This window comes from Chlorocebus sabaeus, chromosome 1 (assembly GCF_047675955.1).
Source record: "Chlorocebus sabaeus isolate Y175 chromosome 1, mChlSab1.0.hap1, whole genome shotgun sequence".
Classification (NCBI taxonomy): domain Eukaryota; kingdom Metazoa; phylum Chordata; class Mammalia; order Primates; family Cercopithecidae; genus Chlorocebus; species Chlorocebus sabaeus.
This window is the reverse complement of record NC_132904.1, coordinates 18,878,097-18,898,518: the sequence shown is the minus strand read 5'-3', so window position 1 is coordinate 18,898,518 and position 20,422 is coordinate 18,878,097. Positions and strand designations below refer to the sequence as shown.

Sequence of the window (20,422 nt, the reverse complement as noted above, 5' to 3'; positions counted from 1 at the left end):
ATTACAGGTGTGAGCCACTGCACCCGGCCCTCTTAGTTATTTTAAAATTTAATTATAATTGACTATGGTCCCCCTTGCTGTTTTTATTCTGATTGTTGCTGTCATTGCCTAAAAGGAAGGCCCATAGCATTTGACAGCCCGTGCAGGAATATCCCACCTTGTCCAGCCCTGCAGAGCCCTGATCACAGGGATTTTATTTTTCTATCTGTCTCAATTCTCTGAAGATGGGAGGCTCTTTGGGTAAAGCCAAAAAGCCCCAGGACCCTTTTCAGGGCTCTTTCTGGGCAGCAGGAGAGGGATGGCCAGGAAAGGAGCAAAACCAGATCCCCAGGATGAACCCAGTGTGTGGAGTGGGGGCCCACATTTTGTATCTGGCCCTGAACTAGGTGCTGCAATGGGGCAGCAGGATCATTCCTTCAGCAACCAGTGTTGTTGTGGGTGCTTTAGAACACGGGCTCTGCGATCAGAGCTTGGGTTCAAATCCCCGCTTGACCACTTGCTAACTGAATGAACTTGGGCAAGCTACTTAACTACTCTGAGCCTCAGTGTCTCATCCATAAAGTGAGGGTACTAAGAAGACCCACTTTATCCTTTGAAACTTAAATGAGCCACTACATGCAGGGAGTTAGAGCAGTGCCTGGTACATAAATATTCACTGTTGTTATATTATGATCATTACTCTTAGGCAGAGTATAAATGGGGCCCTATTTGAGACTCTGCAGAGGGTTCAAGGATGAAATCTGGCCGGGCGCGGTGGCTCACGCCTGTAATCCCAGCACTTTAGGAAGCTGAGGCAGGTGGATCACTTGAGGTCAGGGGTTCGAGACCAACCTGGACAACACAGTGAAATCCCATCTCTACCAAAAAATACAAAAATTAGCCGGACATGGTGGTCTGTTCCTGTAATCCCAGCTACTTGAGAGGCTGAGGCAGGAGAATTACTTGAACCCAGGAGGCAGAGGTTGCAATGAGCCAAGATCGTACCACTGTACTCCAGCCTGGGCAACAGAGTGAGACCCCGTCTCCAAAAAACAAAAAAAAAGAAACCTGTCCTTGATCCTACCCTAAAGAAGGGTAACGTTTAGAAGGATAGCTGGATCCCATTGTGTGTAATTAGAGTTCAGGGCATGATATCAACCAATGACGGAACAGTCTGTAAGTGCTATGGTAGAACAGAGAGGGAGATGACTCTTCGAGCTTGGTGATCAGGGAAGGCTTCTTGAAGGAAGCAGCATTTGAGTTGGCCCCTTAAAGGATAGGAAGAGTTAGAATGAGGAGATAAAGAACAAAACACTGCAGGCACCAGGAAAGGTATAAGCAAAGTACCCTACAGCCATGGGGACCACAGCAGGTTTAAGGAGATGGGAGTGGTCCATCCAACCAGGTTGGAGAGAAGAGAAAATGAGGGGGCTCCAGCTCTAGTGGTAAGCTGGGATCAGTTTCTGACAGTCCTTGAGTATCACGCTGGAGAGCTGGGAGTTTTTCAGCAGGCAGGAGGGAGCCAATGATAGTTTTGGGTTGTATCAGGTGATGGTCACCAGCTCCTCTGAATGGTCTCAATGCTTGGGGCCCTGCAGTCCATCAGGGGAATCTCAGCTGTTGCCGTGTCTGGGTGATCAGGGACTCTCTCCCAGGGGGAACAGAATTGTGGGTCCTCCCTGAGCCCAGGGCAGCTGAGGGCAGCAGCTGACTCCAGGTCTCTTCTCTCCTCTGACTTCTACCCTGTGCCCTGATGTGACTCTCGCACTGGGCCAGGAGTACCAGTTCCCTTCTGGCTCCTTCATCCCCAGCACTGAGAGCCAGGCTGGCCTGGGGAGGCCCAAGGCAACTCCGCCCTTGCAGAGGGACAGGCTGTTCCTCTTCGGGGCTGAGAGCTCCAGCCTAAACCATGTCCTGGCTCCTGGCCCAACACCAGGACCCTAACAAGGTTCCCCCATCCCGTCCAATACTCCAGGACCCTCCACGATCAGACAAAGCACGTCCCTATGAACCCCAGGGGCCTAGAAGGGTCTGAACCCTCCTGAGCCCAGCCCAGCCTGGCACACTAGCTCCTTGACCCTCCCACCCATTGGCTGGGACAAGATGCCCAGAGCCCCACTCACCATCCTTCCAGCCCTGCCCTCTGCCGCCCCAAGGCCTTCACCCCTTTCTCTCCAGGGCTGCAAATCAGTTCCACATTTGGGATCTGGCATGCACTATCTGCTCGGAACTCTCTCCTCCCAGTTAGCTCCCATCTCCCTCCACCCCACAAGTTCAGCCCCTGGGGTCTGCGGGAGGGGAAGGGCTCCTGCCTCGGACAATCCCTTCAGAGGACTGAGAGGGAGCCTGACTGTGGCACCGTGCCAGAGGGACAGTGGACAGGAGGCCTCCCAGGGAGATGAAAGAGGAGGAGCCGAAGGGGTGGGCGGAGGCAAAGCTAGAGCAAGCAAGGGGACCATGGGTTGGGGGTGGGGAGGGAAGGAAGGTGGTAGTTCCCAGCTCAGCACATTCCTGAGACATCTGGACGCACTGGAAGGGCCCCAGCTGGCCTGCATGACTGTGGCTCTAGCTTCCCTACTCTGTGATGTCAGGACCCAGCACTCCCCACTCCCCTCAGAGTCCCACTGGCCTGGGGGCCATTTGGGGCTGAGTACTGGGGTCTCTTCCCCAGACCCCTGACCCTCAGTGAGCAAGAAAGAGGCCCCTGGGGCAATGGAGGAAATGCCTGCCACAGAGGTGGGTCTGGACCTGGGTGTAGGAGGGAGGCACTGAAGACCCAGTGGTTTGCCCATCCGACTCAAGGAAAAGTGTGCCTTTGGGCTGGTGTCAGTCCTTCTCTCCTCCTTGGAAGGGAGATAGAGACAAATGAATGACTCTGGAAATGGCTGCTTACCTTGGGCTGTGTGACCCTGGGCAAGTGTACTCCATCCCCAGCTCTCGGTTTTCCTCATCTGTAATAGTAACAGCTACATTTAATGAGAGCCTTCCTCCTATATGTCCTGCATTATATAAAGCACTTCACAATTGTTATCTCATTTAATCCTCACAGCAACCTGGTGGGGTGGGTACGAATGTTCCCATTTTATACTCAGGACTGAGGCTTAGAGAGGTTAAGTAACTTGTCCAAAGCCTGCGCAGTGTGTAGGAGACCCAGGATTAGAACCAGGTCTGTCTGACTCCCTTGCTCATAACCATTGAACTGCTTTGCCTCTGCACATAAGAGGGGGTGGACTTACTGATGCCAAAATTCCTTTCTGCTCGAAAATTGTAATGATTTCTTTTGGCCATTGCGGGGCTCTTCAAGAAGGGCAAGGGCAGGCATTAGTCACCTACTGGGTGGGGGAAGGAAGGCAGAGACAGCTGGCTTTGAAGCATCGGGTGGGTCAAGAGTCTTTGGTGGTCTCCTCCCATGGAGGCCCAGAGAGCTCCAGACCCCAGGGACTGGAGTCATTAGCCGAATCCCCAGCTGAGCCCGGGGGTCCCACACCTTCCCTGAAAGAAGAGAGTAAATAAGGAGAGAGAATACCACTCCTTCCAAAAATAAAACCTGAGGACAACTCAGACAGGCCAGGACCGCTGAGGATGTCAGAGGCCGAATGCTGAGTACTGAGGAGAGGGGGGGCCAAGGGAATTCCAGCCAGAGCGAGGCGGTAGGCTCCAGGCGAGGAGGGCCTTCCAGCTGGCCAGAGGCCGGGAGAGCAGCCCTGACAGGTTGGCCACTGTGTTCTGTTTATACCCTTAGGCCTGACTGGGTCTAGGGGGGACAGCGATTCCAGCACTGAGTGGAGTCTGTGCTTCCCAGGTACCCGGTCTGGCTGGGGCTTAAGAATAGAAAGGCTTGGGGAAGGAAGAACAACCCGGAGAATGGGTACAGCGGCCCCACTAGGGAGGAGCCGAGGGAAGGAGTCCAAACACATGGAAACTCTGCCTGGAGCAGAAGCAAGCTGGCATCAGAGCAAGATTCGGGATGGTCATTCCTGGAGGCTCTCTGCTACAGAAAACAGGGCCTGAGTCCATAAGCTGTCTGACACACTCCTTCATTCACACACTCATCCAGTCGGTCAGTCACTCAGCAAATGCCTGAGCACCCACTGTGTGCGGGGACCAATGCTAGGCTTTGCAGATTTGGACAAGAATTGGACACAGCAAGACATATAGGCAATACGGCTGGATCATTTGAAGCTATACCAAGGAACTTGCACTCTATCCTAAGGGTAGAAGGAAGCCATATTCATTGATGGCTCCCTACTGCCCTTAGGATAGGGTACCCTTGGGATAGAGTACAAGTTCCTCAACGATGGAGCAGAGAAATGACATAGTGACTTCTAAGTTTTAGAAGATCCTTTTTTTAGAGACAAGGTCTTGCTCTATTGCCCTGGCTGGACTGTAGCAGTGTAATCATAGCTCACTGCAGCCTCAAACTTCTGGGCTCAAGTAATCTTCCTACCTCAGCTCCCTGAGTGACTGGGATTACCCACCACACCTGGCTAATATTTTTTAATTTTTTTGTGTGTGGAGATGGGATCTCACTATATTGCCCAGGCTGGCCTCAAACTCCTGGCCTCAAGCAATCTTCCCACCTTGGCCTTCCAAAGTGGTAGGATTACAAGTGTAAGCCCCCTTGACTGTCCTAGAAGATCTCTCTTGATGTAATGTGGAGGATGCTCTGGAGAGGGATCAGAGTTCGAGGCTTGGACTTACCTTCATCGTCACACCATTGGTCAGAAAGCCTTTTAAGAGCAGGAATTGGATCTTGTTCATCTCTGTATCCACAGAGCTGGGCACCCAGTAGGTGCTGAATAAATACTGAATGAATGCATGAATGATGAATAAATGAATGTGACTAGATGCCCTTATTCTCCAGAGGCCCCTGGCGCCAACCCTGGCACTCGGTTTCCAGTGTCCTAAGCTGTCCTGCAGGGTTCCCCTGCCTATAGACCAGCGTCTCCAGCAGCCAGACCGTAGGCTGCTGTGCCCTTGGAGGTGCCAGACAGAGCTAATCCCAGCCCTGGGCGGCGGCACTCGCTGCCATCGCTTCCTCCTGCCCAGACAGTGCCTGGTGCCCGCCCCAGGGTTGGGCCACAGCGCATGGGCCACCTGGTGAGAAGATGCCAGGGGCTGGCTGGGAAACTGAGGAAGCTATGGCCTGACCACAGCAAGGTTACCAGTGTCAGGAGGGGCAATGGAAGGGCCAGACTAACAGGGCTAGGGGACTGCAGAGAATACACACCCTCCCCAGGACTCTGCTCTGCCTTGAAGTAGCCTGTGGCTGGCACCAGCCTGCTAATTCCTCTTTCCTTCCTTTCCCCAGCACACACTGGCAACGGAAAGCTCAGTCCCCATGTTGGTGCTTTCTTCAGTCCCAGCCCTCACTGTCCCAGCCCCATGCAAGCCTGGGGCTCCCAAATCTCCCTCACTGGTGTTCACATGACTCAGTCATCTCAGGCACTGAGATGCTGGCTTGGCGACACCAACATTTAGTTCTGTGGTCATGTGAGATGGTGTGTGTGTGAGAGCGAGTATGCGTGACCATGTCTGTGTGATCCTGTGTCTGGGGTGACTTCGCATGTGCGTGAGTGTAGGGGCGTGAATCACTGTCTGATCACATCTGATGAGTGTGTCTTGTTGAGTTTGCATTCACACCTGACAGTGTCAGCCTATGTGACTCTGTGAGGGTGTCTGTATGTGTGATAGCTCCTGTACAAGGCTGCACATGGAACTGTCTGAATGTGTCGATGGGTGTACTTTTCACTATGTGGTGTCGGAGATGTGGTGTTTCCCTGTGTACGAAGGAACCCCTCAGCCCACATCTGTGTAGCATGTGCACATGCATGCATTCACACACACACACACACAGAGAAGTATTTCTGCTTATTTGGACTTGTGCTCTGTGGTGAACAGTTCGGAAGGGGAAAATATGAAACTTCAGCAGCCGCCTTCCTTAGGCCTGTGGGGACTGGGGGCTGAGAGTGAGGTTGGAGGTTGGAACAACGTGCTCCCTTAACCCCCATACTCTGCCAGGAAGACTCTGGGAGGGACTGGCTCCAGGGACCAGAAGAACTGTTTTCTCACCATCCAGTCCCCCAAAAGGCCAGGGCAGAGGAAAAAGACCCACATTCTGAAGACTAATTCACTTTTCTAGACCCCTCCCAACCACGCTTCCATAGAGACACAGACTGTAACAGATGAGGAAACCGAGGCCAGGATTGAAGACACCTGCCACTGCCCAGGTCTCACAGCAGACCTGGGTCTTGAATTAGGGTCTCCAGAGTTTCAGTTCAGTGCATTTTCTCCTTCACAGGGTGGCTTTAGCTCTGGGAGGGCAAGGCCTGGGTCTCTTAGGACCCCCAAATACTGGATGGCAATGCTTAAGGACAGGATGGGTCTGCTGACAACTGGGGACCCAAAGGGCCCACCTCCTCTCTCTGTTCTCACTGCCCCCCGGCCCCCCAGGCACAGCAGTGACTCAGACTGAAGGCCCTTCAGCTTGAAATAGGGACAATTTTCTAGTGACCACGAGGCAAGTAACCGTCCGGGAATGTATGGGTCAGTGTGTGTTGGGGTGTGTGGGGGGAGGTCTGTGGGCCCCAGCCTGCGGGGGGAAAGAAAGGGGGAAATGTGAGAGGCCTCTCCTCCCATCTCTCCCTAGCTCTCACTCTCTCGGAAGGAATGTCCGGGCTCAGGATTCCCCCCCACCCCTTATCCCACAGCTCAGCCTGGACCCGCTCCGGTCTCCTCCCTCCTTTCCCCAAGCACAGACTGAACCAGCCTGGGCCGGGGGAGGGGCAGAAGTTAGGAATGGGGGTGCAAGCGCCAAGGTGCCAGGGGCCTGAGGGAAGGGGGCGCGCTGAGGCTGCTTCTGGTTAGGGAGACCCTTCTTCTACACCAACCCCAGCAGGCAGGTGCGCCCCTAGAGCCTTACCCTGTCTCTGCACTGACCTTAGGGAAGGAATTTAGGGAGAGGGGAAAACAAGGCTAGAGCCGGTACAATTACTGCCCCAGGAGAGTCCCCTCTGCCGCCACCAGAGACAGAGAACCACCAAAGCGCCCCACGGTAGGACAATTCGAGATGGAGCTGCAAAGGGATTTAAGGCCCGGCCCGCCCTTTGACTCGGGGAGGTCGGGGAGACCCTCGGTCTCCACTTCTCCCCGCGGGGATGGGGGCGGGGCCATGCTACTGATGAGGGATTTAGGACACCGTGAGACGGCCAGGCCATTTCTGCCTCGGCCCCAGACGCAGAAGGGGTCCTATGCAGGCCCGAGCCAAGGCACCCTGCGCTCCCACAGCCGCGGGCCGTCGGCGCAGGCTGGGACCCTCCTCCGCGCGAGCCCTGCACTCCTCCGGTGCCCTCCACGCCGCCACGGGCGGCTGCTCGCAGCCTACCGCCATTGGCCAGGAGCTCTGCGGCTCCCACCAATGAGCAGGACGGATTCCGCCGAGGGGCGGCCGCGGGTGTTCCCGGGTTAACCCTTTGTGGGTCGCTCCAGGACCGCGGCACCCTGATCCTTCTCTAAAATGTAAACGGCGGGCGGCTGAGGCCGGGCTCCAAGAGGGGGTGCAGCTGAGAGGAGGGGTACGCGGGTCTGCAAGCCGGAGAGCTCGGGAACCTCTCCTCCAAGAGAGGGAAGCCGGCGCCGGCTGCGCGTGGCAGCCGAAAAGGAGCTTATATTGGCACGACTATAGGAAAAAGTCTTTAACGAGGAGGGAAACAAATCATAATATTTCCTTCGCCGGCCTCCCACCCCCGTTGCCTGGAAAGGCACCCTTATAGGACGCTCACCCCCTGCAGAACCCTGTCGCCCTCAAAGCGTTGACACATGGCTCCCCTGACGTTCGTGGACTCCCGGCCACCGACCTCTTCCTCTTGCTCCCCAATTTCCATGGGACAATCTAAACCTGAACTTTTGTGTGTAAAGTGGAGGGAGGGCTGGGTGTGGTTGGGGGTAGAGGGGATTGGGGGCGTGCTGGAGCGGAGGAGGTCTGAGGTCTCCAGAATGGGCTTTCCAGGGATGAGGCCAAGTGGATGCGGTGGAAAGAGTGAGAGGACCAGAAGGTCCCGCACGCGCCAGGGCAGCCGTGGACTTCACCAGCTCACTTTGCAGCCCCGGACATCACCAGCTCACACACTGTGCGTCCTGGGTAGCTGCGTTTCCCTTTCTGGACTGGAGTTTTCTCTGCTGAGAAATAGAAGGGATGGAGCGAGGCGGGGAGCAGGGGACGGGGACCGTGGAGGAGCTTTCTCCGGTCCCTTCTGCCTCTAACTTGATGATAGAAACCAACCCTAACTGAGCCGCCAGGAGAGGCCAGGCATCAGACGGAACTAGGGCCGCAGAGCTCTCTACGGGAGTCCCTGATGGCAGTGCTCCCAGGAGGGCGAGGTGGGCCTAGGGGTGATGGGACGCGCCCACTGTCCACCCAGCACCTGAAGAAGCCCTGCGCAAAGAGGACCTGGGCGTCGGAGTGTCCTCCACCCCCACCCCGCCTGCCCCTTGGCCGCCCTCCCCTTCCACTTGGCTCCCGCTGCTCTGGAAGCTCCATCCTGCTGGGTTTTGGCTGCTGTTTCTAGCAGGTGGGGTGGGGGCTGCTCACACAATGGGGCCAGCTGAGCTCTCTAAGCAGTTTCCTGCGGGCACCCTAAAAGGGTCTCTGGGAAGAACCTGGGTCATCTGTCTGAGTCAAGGCCTTCAGGGAATCCAGCCCAGATCCGAGGAAGCATCTCTCCTCTCCCAGGCCCCAGGAAGGGGCTTGGCAAACCCTTATCGCCTGAGAAACAGCTGCTGGAGAAATACCCTAGCGGCTGACTCACCGGCTCCCTCTGTTCACAGCCCCCTCCCGCTGGGCCCAACACCAGGCCTTTGAGAGACCCTAAGGGAGAGAATTGAGGGAAGCGCCCCCAGCCGGCAGGCCCGGGCTTTGCGGAGGGTGTGGCTAGCGCAGCCCTGGCTGTGGCTGGCTGGGTGATTAGGGGGTGGTTATACCCTGTAAATGGCCTCTGTCTGGGATCACAGTGATTCTTAGAAACTCATTCAGCTCTGACCTCCTGGTACTGCCTCACTCCAGGTATTGAACAATTGACATGCTGATGGCATTGCCATCTGGGTTACAAGGCCCTGTCCCTCCACCAGTATCATGAGCCAGGTGCTGGAAGCCAGCAGGTGAACAGGGTGCAAACTCTGCCTCAGGGCAATAACCAGACCGGGGAGGGTCTGCTGCAGTTGTAGAAGGGGCAGTGAGAGATGTTGGGCGCCTCCCTGCTGTATTAGCTGTATTAGCTCCCTGGGCCTCAGTTTCTCTCTCTGTCAAATGCCAATATGCATTTATCTTGTCTCATTGGATAATTGTGAAGATTAAATGAAATGATGCATAGGAAAGCACTTTGGGTTAAAAGCACAACAGAAATGTAGGATGATGATTGATTGCTGGCAAACTGGGAAGTGGGAGAGTACCCCTGCCAATGGGGCTTCTAAGCTCATTTGGTCCTGGATTATCTCATCAGGCTTTGTTTGGAGGGGAAGGCCAAACATTCCCCCCGCAACTCCCACCATTGGTCCCAAGCTCAGCTCAGGGACAGAGTTTAGGGGCTGCAGTTTTCAGGATGACGATAACTAACGATGATTGAGTACTCACTCCATAGTAGGCACTGTTCTGTGTTTTGTATGTACAGTATTTACTCATTTTACTCTCATACTCCTATGAGGTGAGTACTAATCTAACAAAATTTTAGATCCTCATGGCAACACTATTAGGTATGAACTATTATTTTCCCCTTACGGATAAGGAAACTGAGGCACAGAGAAGTTAAGCAACTCAGCAAGTGGTGGAGCTAGGAGTCAAAAGCACGTCTATGTGACTCCAGAGCTCATGATCATCTCCTACTCCATACAGACAGACTCATGTGGCCCCGAACCTTATGCTCATACAGAAGGCTTCTCTGCTCATTACCTTCCAGATTGGGACAGATTCCCAGTATTCCAGGCCAGAAAGGGCCAACAACTCTAGACCTTGAAGGAATCCCCTGGCACAAGCCTTTAACCACTCAGCAGGTGGGGCTCCAGGACCTAAGGCAGCCCCCCATCCCCCATCTCTTCTGACTCACCAGCAAATTCATTCATTCAATAAATAAGGAACAAACAATAGAAACATTTATTGGACAGGTACAGTGACTTACGCCTGTAATCCCAGCACTTCGGAAGGCCGAGGTGGACAGATCACTTGAGGCCAGAAGTTTGAGACCAGCTTAGCCAACATGGTGAAACCCCGTCTATACTGAAAATACAAAAATTTAGCTCGGCGTGGCGTGGTGGTATGCACCTGTAGTCCCAGCTGCTTGGGAGACTGAGGCATGCAAATCGCTTGAACCTGGGAGATGGAGGTTGCAGTGAGCCAAAATCATGCCAGTGTAATCCAGCCTGGGTGACAGAGTGAGACTCTCGCAAGCAAGACAGAAAGAGAGAGAAAGAAACATTTGTTTACACATTTATAACTCTTTAGAGAGAGAAAAATAACTTATAAGAACCTACTATATGTCAGCCACTGGGGTGCTTTATTAACAATAAGAGGCAATGTTTACTGAGTAATTACTATGTGCCAGGGACTGTTCTAAGGGCTGTACGTGGATTAACTTGTTTAATCCTCACGACAATCTCGGCAGGTAGGAACTATTAATATTACCAGCTGTGCAGAGGATAAAATGAAACAGAGAGGTTAATTGACCTTCCCAAGATTGTGGAGACCGAGATTTTTCAGACTTTTTTTTTGAGGCAGAGTTTCACTCTTGTTGCCCAGGCTGGAGTGCAATGGCACAATCTTGGCTCACCGCAACCTCCGCCTCCCAGGTTCAAGCAATTCTCCTGCCTCAGCCTCCTTAGTAGCTGGGATTACAGGCATGTGCCACCAGGCCCAGCTAATTTTGTATTTTTAGTAGAGATAGGGTTTCTCCATGTTGGCCAGGCTGGTCTCGAACTCCCGACCTCAGGTGATCCACCCCCACTCGGCCTCCCAAAGTGCTGGGATTACAGGTGTGAGCCACTGCGCCTGGCCTGACTTTTTTGTTTCTAAGAAATATATGTTACATCATTACCAAGGACACACATGTGCGAGGACGCACACACACATAACTGATTTGTTTTTAAATTGCCAGGTATTTAACTTCACTGTGTGCTGTGCACTCTGATATTTTCTACCCCTTTTTTTTTTCTGTTTTATTTTTACTTAAAATTCTGGTCGTGACCCACTAAATTGATTTCACAACCCATTAATGAGTCACCACCCACAGTTTAAACAGCATTGAGTCATAGCTGGAAGGATGGAGGCCACCATTCGAACCTCAGTAGTAGGGCTCCAGAGCCTAACCTCTCTGTGTAAAGGATGGCTTGGGAAAGGACAGAGACCCTGAAGTCTTGAGGACAGGTGGGGACTGTGCTGCTGAGGGGACTGGAGGCTTCAAGAATCCCACCACCCTGGATCACTCTCTTCCCACATTCCAGCAAAAGATCACACAAAATTCACTAATATTGCCTTTGGAAAAGAAACTTGTTGGCGTAGACACACGGTCGTTCTCTTGCTTTGTCCTCACATCAGCCTATGAAGGAAGAAAGAAGGACTGAGAAACTGACTCACGCAGTTTAAGTCATTTGACCAAGGTCACGGAGCCCAGTGTCCTGTTGCCGGGTCCAGGGACTTTTTGACCCCATCCGCAGCTCACCCTTGCAGATAATGATGGTGAGGGTGGAGCTGGTGGTAGAGAGAATGGGATGACAGTGGTAATGGTCGTGATGGAAATGATGAGAGTTGGTGTTGTGAAGTTGGTAGTGGGGAGGTTGGTGATGTTGCTGGTATTAATGGGAATGGGGACAGTAATGGGAGGTCGCAGTGACAGCGGTGGCCGTGGTGGGTGCCGCACCACCACAGTAGCACCTGCACCCCCTCCCCAAGCAAAGCTGAATTCCCTCTTCCCCTCACCTTCTCCTTCCCTAGCACTTTCCTGAGCACCTGGACCACTTCACGGAGAACATGGAGGACTTCTCCAACGACCTGTTCAGCAGTTTCTTTGATGACCCTGTGCTGGATGAGAAGAGCCCTCTATTGGACATGGAACTGGACTCCCCTACGCCAGGCATTCAGGCGGAGCACAGCTACTCCCTGAGCGGCGACTCAGCGCCCCAGAGCCCCCTTGTGCCCATCAAGATGGAGGACACCACCCAAGGTAAGAGGTGGAAGAACCTGGGGACAGCACAGACCCAAGGCCCAGGAGGGAGGAAGCTCTGGGGTAACAAGAGAGTGTGCCTGCAGCCTGAGACTCCCAGAGGCTCCAAGAGGAGCCACGACAAACCCCTCAGGAGGTGCTGCTCCCTGCCTTTCTGTTCTCCCTCAATTCAAAGCCAGAGCAGCACTTCTCAAAAGGGTTTTTTTTGTTGACTTAAGTCAGTGGTTCACAAAGTGTGGTTCCCAGACCAGCAGCATCACCTGGGAATCTGTTAGAAATGCAGATTCTCGGGTTCCACCAAACCTGCTGAATCACAACCCTGTGGGTAGGGCCCCGCCTTCCAGGTGATTCTGATGCACGCTCAGGTTTGCAAACTGCTGACGTAGAGGAGACAGGGGTAATTCAACAATAACTGTGGGGCCGGGCGTGGTAGCTCACACTTGTAATCCCAGCACATTGGGAGGCCAAGGCAGGTGGATCACCTGAGGTCAGGAGTTCAAGACCAGCCTGGCCAACACATGGTGAAACCCCGTCTCTACTAAGAAAATACAAAAACTAGCTGGGCACGGGGGTGGGTGCCTGTAATCCCAGCTACTTGGGAGGCTAAGGCAGGAGAATTGCTTGAACCCAGGAGGTGGAGGTTGCCATGAGCCAGCCAAGATCGCACCGTTGCACTCTAGCCTGGGTGACAAGAGCGAAACCCCATCTCAAAAAAAAAAAAAAGAAAAAGAAAAAGAAAAAGAAAAAGTATCTAGGTGTGGTGGTGCGCTCCTGTAATCCCGGCTACTTAAGAGACTGAGGCACGAGAACTGCTTGAACCCGGGTGGAGGAGGTGCAGTGAGCCGAGATCGCACCACTGCATTCCAGCCTGGGCAATAGAGTGGGACTCCTTCTCAAAACATAATAACAATAATAATAATAACTGGCTGGGTGCGGTGGCTCACGCCTGTAATCCCAGCATTCTGGGAGGCCGAGGTGGGTGGATCACCTGAGGTGAGGAGTTCAAGACCAGCCTGGCGAACATGGTAAAACCCCGTCTCTACAAAAATACAAAATTTACCCCAGCATGATGCCCTCCATCACATGGTGACTCTATTACATGCTACCTGTAATCCCAGCTACTTGGAAGGCTGAGGCAGGAGAATTACTTGAACCCAGGAGGCAGAGGTTGCAGTGAGCTAAGATTGCACCATTGCACTCCAGCCCAGGCAACAGAGTGAGACTCCGTCTCAAAAAAAAAAAAAAAAAGACTGGGTGTGGTGGCTCATGCCTGTAATCCCAGCACTTTAGGAGGCTGAGGTGGGCGGATCATTTGAGGTCAGGAGTTCCAGACCAGCCTGGTCAACATGGTGAAACCCCGTCTCTACTAAAAATACAAAAATTAGCTGGGCGTGGTGGTGGGCGCCTGTAATCCCAGCTACTCCGGAGGATGAGACAGGAGAATCACTTGAACGCAGGAGGCGGAGGTTGCAGTGAGTCGCGATCAAGCCACTGTACTCCAGCCTGGGTGACAGAGTGAGACTGTGTCTCAATAATAATAACGATACCATCCTGACTAACACAGTGAAACCCTGTCTCTACTGAAAATACAAAAAAAGAAAAAAAAAATTAACCAGGCATGGTGGCAGGTGCCTGTAATCCCAGCTACTCAGGAGGCTGAGGCAGGAGAATGGTATGAACCCGGGAGGTGGAGCCTGCCGTGAGCTGAGATCGCACCACTGCACTCCAGCCTGGGCGACAGAGCGAGACTTTGTCTCAAAATAACAACAACAATAATAATAATAAGCTGTAGACAAGACTCTAGAGCTTCACCGCCTCCTCATACTTGATGTCCTCTGAGACGCTATTTGGGAGAGATTCCTGTACCCTCTTTTATTCCTGAAGGTAGCATTCTCTAAAGCTCCCTTCTCCCGCTAACTCCATCCTTTAAGGCAAAGAGCACCCTGAGTTCTTCCACTCAGGTAATCAGCATTCAAGACCCACATTGTGCCCCACTTAGAAATGGTCCCTTTGGGCATTTCCTCAAATACAGGTGGTTTCAAATCCTGGCTCTGTCGCTTTTGGCTGGGTGATCACAGACATGCCGCTTAACCTCTGCAATCCTCAGTATCTATATCTACAAATGCAAATAACAATAAACATTTCTATAGCACTATCCAGTCTACAGATTGCCTTCATGTTAATTATCACATTTATTTCTCATGACTGACAGGTGAGGTTGTAATCACGTTCATCATAATCCCCATGTGACCGATAAGAAAACTGAGACTTAGCCAGGTGCAATGGCTCATGCCCGTAATCCCAGCACTTTGGGAGGCTGAGGCGGGTGGATCACGAGGTCAGGAGATTGAGACCATCCTGGATAACATGGTGAAACCCCATCTCTACTAAAAATACAAAAATTCACCAGGCATGGTGGCGTGAGCCTGTAATTCCAATTATTCAGGAGGCTGAGGCAGGAGAACTGCTTGAACCCGGGAAGCAGAAGTTGCAGGGAGCTGAGATTGTGCCACAGCACTCCAGACAGGGTGACAAAGCGAGATTCTGTCTCAAAAAAAAAAAAAGACAAAAATGAAAACTGAGACTTCACAAAGCTCAGTTGTCTAGGTCACACCCACAGTAAAACACAGAACAGAAACATAAGAGCACACCCTGATTCTCAATCGCAAACCCTTGCCACCACCACGTTTGCCAGTCATGACGGGCAGCCAGGGCTATTGGGTTGGGACCCACAAGGGCATTGGTGTGCATCCCTGTGTCTCCACCAGCCGCTGGGTGATCTTGGGCAAGTTACCTAATCTCTCTGGGCCTCTGTTTCCTCAATGATAAAATGAAAACAATATATACCTTGAGAGTTCTGGTCAGGCTTAAAAGAATATATACACAAAGTACCCTGCTAAGTGCCCAGCACATAATATATATACCAATAATTAGCAGCAGCCAACTGCAGTGGCTCATGCCTGTAATCCCAGCACTTTGGGAAGCCGAGGCAGGAGGATTGCTAGAGTCCAAGAGCTCAAGACCAACCTGGCCAACAGGTGAAATCCTGTCTCTACTAAAAATACAAAAATTAGCTGGGAGCGGAGGTGTGCGCCTGTAATCCCAGTTACTCAGGAGGCTGAGGCAGGAGAATCACCTGAACGCAGGGGGCGGAGGTTGCAGTGAGCCGAAATCATGATACTGTACTCCAACCTGGATGACGGAGTGAGACTCTGTCTCAAAAATTAATAATAATAATAATTAGTGACTATTTTCATTGTGCACATAGAAGTCCTATGAATACTATGTGGGGGGACCAGGCATGCTGAGTCACACCTACAATCTCAGCACTTTGGGAGGCCGAGGTGGGAGGATTGCTTGAGCTCAGGAGTTTGAGACCAACCTGGGCAACATAGCAAAACACCTTCTCTACAAAATTAAAAATTAAAAAATTAGCAAGGCATAGTGGCACATGCCTGTAGTCCCAGCTGCCTGAGAGCCTGAGGCAGGAGGATATCTTAAACCCCAGAGGTCGATGCTGCAGTGAGCTATGATGGCACCACTGCACTCTAGGCTGGGCGACAGAGCAAGACCCTGTCTCAAAAAGAAAAACAACAACAACAACAAAAAGAAAACACTATGGGTGCTTGTAACAATGAACAATGTTCTTATCTTATTCCTCTTTTCCCTCTAACAAACCCGGTCTTGAGTGAGTGTCTTAATTTTCTCACCTGTTAAATGGGGAGAACAATGGTGCCTGCCCCCAGAGAGTTGGTGGGAGGAGTAAAGAAGCTCATGTGCCTGCCCGAGCGTGTGGTTCACATCTGTAATCCCAGCACTTTGGGAGGCCAAGGAGGGGAGATCACCTGAGGTCAAGAGTTCAAGGCCAGCCTAACCAACATGGAGAAACCTGTCTCTACTAAAAGTACAAAATCAGCCGGGAGTGGTGGCTCATGACTGTAATCCCAGCTACTCGGGAGGCTGAGGCAGTAGAATCAGTGAACTCGGGAGGCAGAGGTTGCAGTGAGCTGAGATCGCGCCATTGCACTCTAGCCTGGGCAACAAGAGCAAAACTCCATCTCAAAGAAAAAAAAAATAGAAGTTCATTGTGTCAAGGGCTTATTGCTGTGCTCAGCACAAGAAGTGTGAGCTGCGTGATGGTCTTTGAGATCCCCCAGGGGCAAAGACAAACCTTTGTACCTCCCCCCAGACCCTATGAGGGCAGGGACATCCATCCCTCTTAGGTCAGCCCCGCAACTCCTCAGCCACCCCAAGTCTTTTTTTTATTATTAATTTTTTTGGGGGGCAGGGTGACAGGGTCTTATTCTGTCACCCAGGCTAGAGTACAGTGTTGCGATCTTGGCTCACCACAGTCTCAACCTCCTGGCCTCAAGTGATCCTCCCGCCCCAGCCTCCCAAATTGCTGAGATTACAGGAGTGAGCCACCACACCCAGCTCCCAAGTCTATTTTTAAAGCAATATGTCTGTGGGCCCTTTGCAGGGGGCAGCTTCCCGGAGGCCGGTGGCCTGGCCCTGTAATTTGGGAAGACTGTGGGTATTCCTGGAGCCCACGGGCAGCCTGTGGCCCAGAGCTGGGGCACTCAGGCTCCCAGCAGGGTGGGGCCTGGCCTCTAAGGTGGCCAATCAGCCACTACCCCCTCTCCCCCGCCACAGCAGGCCCCAAAGTCCAGAGTCCCCTCCAGCCCCACCTCAAATGTTGGCTCCCCTCCCCTTTTCCCTGTCTTACCCGATGCTTCAATGGCTGACAGGCAGTGGGGCCACTGTGAACAGGGCTGACTTAGGGTGGAAGAATGTGGGCATCCATCAGGAAAAGGGGTGATACCTGCCAACCCTATTGCTCAGGTGAAACCAGGAGGCCCACTAGGTGGGCGGGAGGTGGGTTCTTCCCTCAGGAAATCTAAGCCTCACCTCTCACTCCTCCCCACTGCCGCTCCCTCCACCCACCACATACCCCCAGTCACCAGGTCCTGTGGACGCTTCCTTCTAAATCTGTTCCCTCCTCTCCATCACAACTGTCACTGCCTTTGCTCAGGCCTCCCCTTCTCTCTCCTGGCCGATTTCAACACCTTCTGCAGTTCTCCCTGCCTCCATCTTGCCTGCAGTCAGTCCAGTCCCCACAGGAGGGCAGAGTGATTTTATATATATATATATATATATATATATATATATATATATATACACACACACACACACACACACACACACATATTTTTTTTTCTTTTTTTTTTTTGAGACGGAGTCTCGCTCTGTCACCCAGGCTGGAGTGCAGTGGCGTGATCTCAGCTCACTGTAAGCTCCGCCTTCCAGATTCACGCCATTCTCCTGCTCAGCCTCCCGAGTAGCTGGAACCACAGGCGCCCGCCACCACACCCGGCTAATTTTTTGTGTTTTTAGTAGAGACGGAGTTTCATCTTGTTAGCCAGGATGGTCTCGATCTCCTGACCTCATGATCCACCCGTCTCCACCTCCCAAAGTGCTGGGATTACAGGCCTGAGCCACCATGCCCGGCCATATTTTTTTAATTGATTTAATTTTAGAGACAGGGTCTCGCTCTGTCACCCAGCTGGAGTGCAGTGGTCTGATCATAGTTCATTGCAACCTTGAACTCTTGGGCTCAAGCGATCCTCCTGCCTCAGCCTCCCAAAGCTGGGATTACAGGCGTGAGCTACCGCACCCAGCCATAATCTTTCTTAAAATTTCAAATTTGGGCCAGGTACAATGGCTCACGCCTGTAATCCCAGTACTTCAGGAGGCTGAGGTGGGTGGATCACTTGAGCTCTGGAGTTCGAGACCAGCCTGGGCAACATCAGGAGACCTCATCTCTACAAAGAAATACAAAAATTAGTTAGGCATGGTGGCATGTGCCTGTAGTCCCAGTTACTTAGGAGGCTGAGGAGGGAGAATCAATTGAGCCAGGAAAGTCAAGACTGCAGTGACTCATGATGGCACCACTGCACTCCAGCCTGGGCGAATGAGTGAGATCCTGTCTCAGTAAAAAAAAAAAAAAACCTTAAAAAAAATTATAAATTTGAGCACATGCAAAACTCTTCAGTGGCTCCCCATTTGCTTTAGGATAAAGTCATATATCTGAACTAACCCAGCCTCCAAGGCCAAGTCACCCGCAGTAGCCTCTCTGACCCCATCTTCCACTCCCCTTTGCATTCCAACTTTGCTAAACTGCTTGTGACTCTTCCTATATCCCCAGCACCTAGCACAGTGCTCAGCAAATGTTTACTAAATAACAATAGCTGTATTTTAACACTGGCTTGTGTTTATTGAACACTTATTCCTTTTTTTTCTTTTTTTTTTCTGAGACAGAGTCTCACTCTGTCTAGGCTGGAGTGCAGTAGCGCAATCTCGGCTCACTGCAACCTCCGCCTCCCAAGCAATTCTCTCTCTCTCTTTTTTTTTTTTTTTTTTTTTTTTTTGAGACAGAATCTCACTCTGTGCCCAGGCTGGAGTACAGTTGCACGATCTCAGCTCACTGCAACCTCTGCCTCCTGGGTTCAAGCGATTCTCCTGCCTCAGCCTCCCCAGTAGCTGGGACTACAGGCACGTGCCGCCACAACCGGCTGATTTTTGTATTTTTAGTAGAGACGGGCTTTCACCATGTTGTCCGGGCTGATCTCGATCTCCTGGACTCAAGCGATCCGCCTGCCTTGGCCTCTCAAAGAACTGGAGTACAGGTGTGGGCCACTGCACCTGGCCGCTCAAGTGATTCTCCCACCTCAGCCTCCTGAGTAGCTGGGATTATGGGCACATACCACCACACCCAGCTAATTTTGTGTGTGTGTATTTTTGGTAGAGACGGGATTTTGCCATGGTTCCCAGGCTGGTTACGAATTCCTGGGCTCAAGCAATCTGCCTGTCTTGACTTCCCAAAGTGCTAGGATTACAGGAGTGAGCCATAGCGCCCAGCCTGAACATTTACTTCTCACCAGTGTTAAGTATTAACACTCACAGTGTTAAGTGTCTTATGTACATTATACTACTTAAGCCTCAGAATTCTCTATTAGGTTCTTTCCCCATTTTACAGATGAAGCAGCTCAGGCTCAGAGAGGTTAAGCAACTAGCCTAAGGTCACACAGCCAATCAAGAGGAGTGTGAATCTGGTGCCCAAGCTCATTCTGTGAGCTGCTGATGTCCTCACCTCTTCTGGTCCCAGACAACTCCCCCTCACCTCACAACACCCTCTTTCCCGCCTGCCCCTGGTATATCCTAACAGCTCTCTTCAGTTCAGCCTAGAGCAGCTCCCAGGGGGCAGGCAGGGGGCTGAGACCTCTGCCCTGGAGTCCCCTGAGCCTTTCCCCTTCCCCTAGACGTGGAGCATGGAGCGTGGGCGCTGGGACACAAACTGTGCTCCATCATGGTGAAGCAGGAGCAGAGCCCGGAGCTGCCCGTGGACCCTCTGGCTGCCCCCTCGGCCATGGCTGCCGCAGCCGCCATGGCCACCACCCCGCTGCTGGGCCTCAGCCCCTTATCCAGGCTGCCCATCCCCCACCAGGTGAGCCTGGGGACGGTTTGTAGGGGCTGAGGGAGGGAGGAGGGCTGGTGGGTCTGCGGGAAGAGTTGCCCAAAGCCCTGTGCCCCGGGGCTCTGTGAACAGGAAGACAGGAGCCTCAGGGCTGAGGGTGGGAAGCCTCAGGCCAGCCCAGGCCTCCTCCTGCTCCACTGGCTGCCCCTTCACCATCCTGCAACGGGCACAAGCCACAGCCCCCTCGGAGTAACAAAGGCTCTCGCCTGTGCAGAAAAAGACAACTTGCAGGGCTCCAGGCAGGGCTGGCATCAGGAGCCCAGTCCAGGGTCTCAGAGGTAGAGACAGCCCAGGCAGATGACTTTTCTCAAAGCTTCAGGATTTTTAAAAAAGAAAGACCAAAATGGAAATTACCAAAAAAAAAAAAAAAAAAAAAAAAGGTGCTATATTCCAATTGTTTACATTTATGAGATTAGTATTTTCAACCCACACTCTCAGGCTGAGCTCCCACCTCCACGAATGTGTAGATGACAGCATTCAGCTATAAACCCAAGACCCCTCTGGGAATGTGAACCCCAGACCCCTGGCTCCTAGCCGAGGCCCTGCCTGAGTCCCAACTCAGTGCCTCCTTTGTGTTCTGGGCACATTTCGTGTCCTCCTTCTCTGTAAAATGGGCTCATGAACCCCCTAAGGTGTCTCTAGCCCTAGGATTCCACAGGATGAGCAGCATCTTAAAATCCCTAGATGGGAACTGGCCCTGCCC

General features: G+C 52.5%; 1 protein-coding gene across 2 annotated transcripts in view; it reads left to right on the top strand.

Annotated features, from left to right (window-relative positions):
• CREB3L1 (cAMP responsive element binding protein 3 like 1) overlaps positions 1-20,422 on the top strand; it is a 44,201-nt gene that overhangs the window by 10,760 nt on the left and 13,019 nt on the right. For both annotated transcript variants that reach the window (XM_073016898.1, XM_008000336.3), the window contains exons 2-3: positions 11,957-12,185; positions 19,505-19,689. In XM_073016898.1, coding sequence (XP_072872999.1) covers positions 11,957-12,185; positions 19,505-19,689 — 414 coding nt within the window. The remainder of the gene's footprint in view (positions 1-11,956; positions 12,186-19,504; positions 19,690-20,422) is intronic.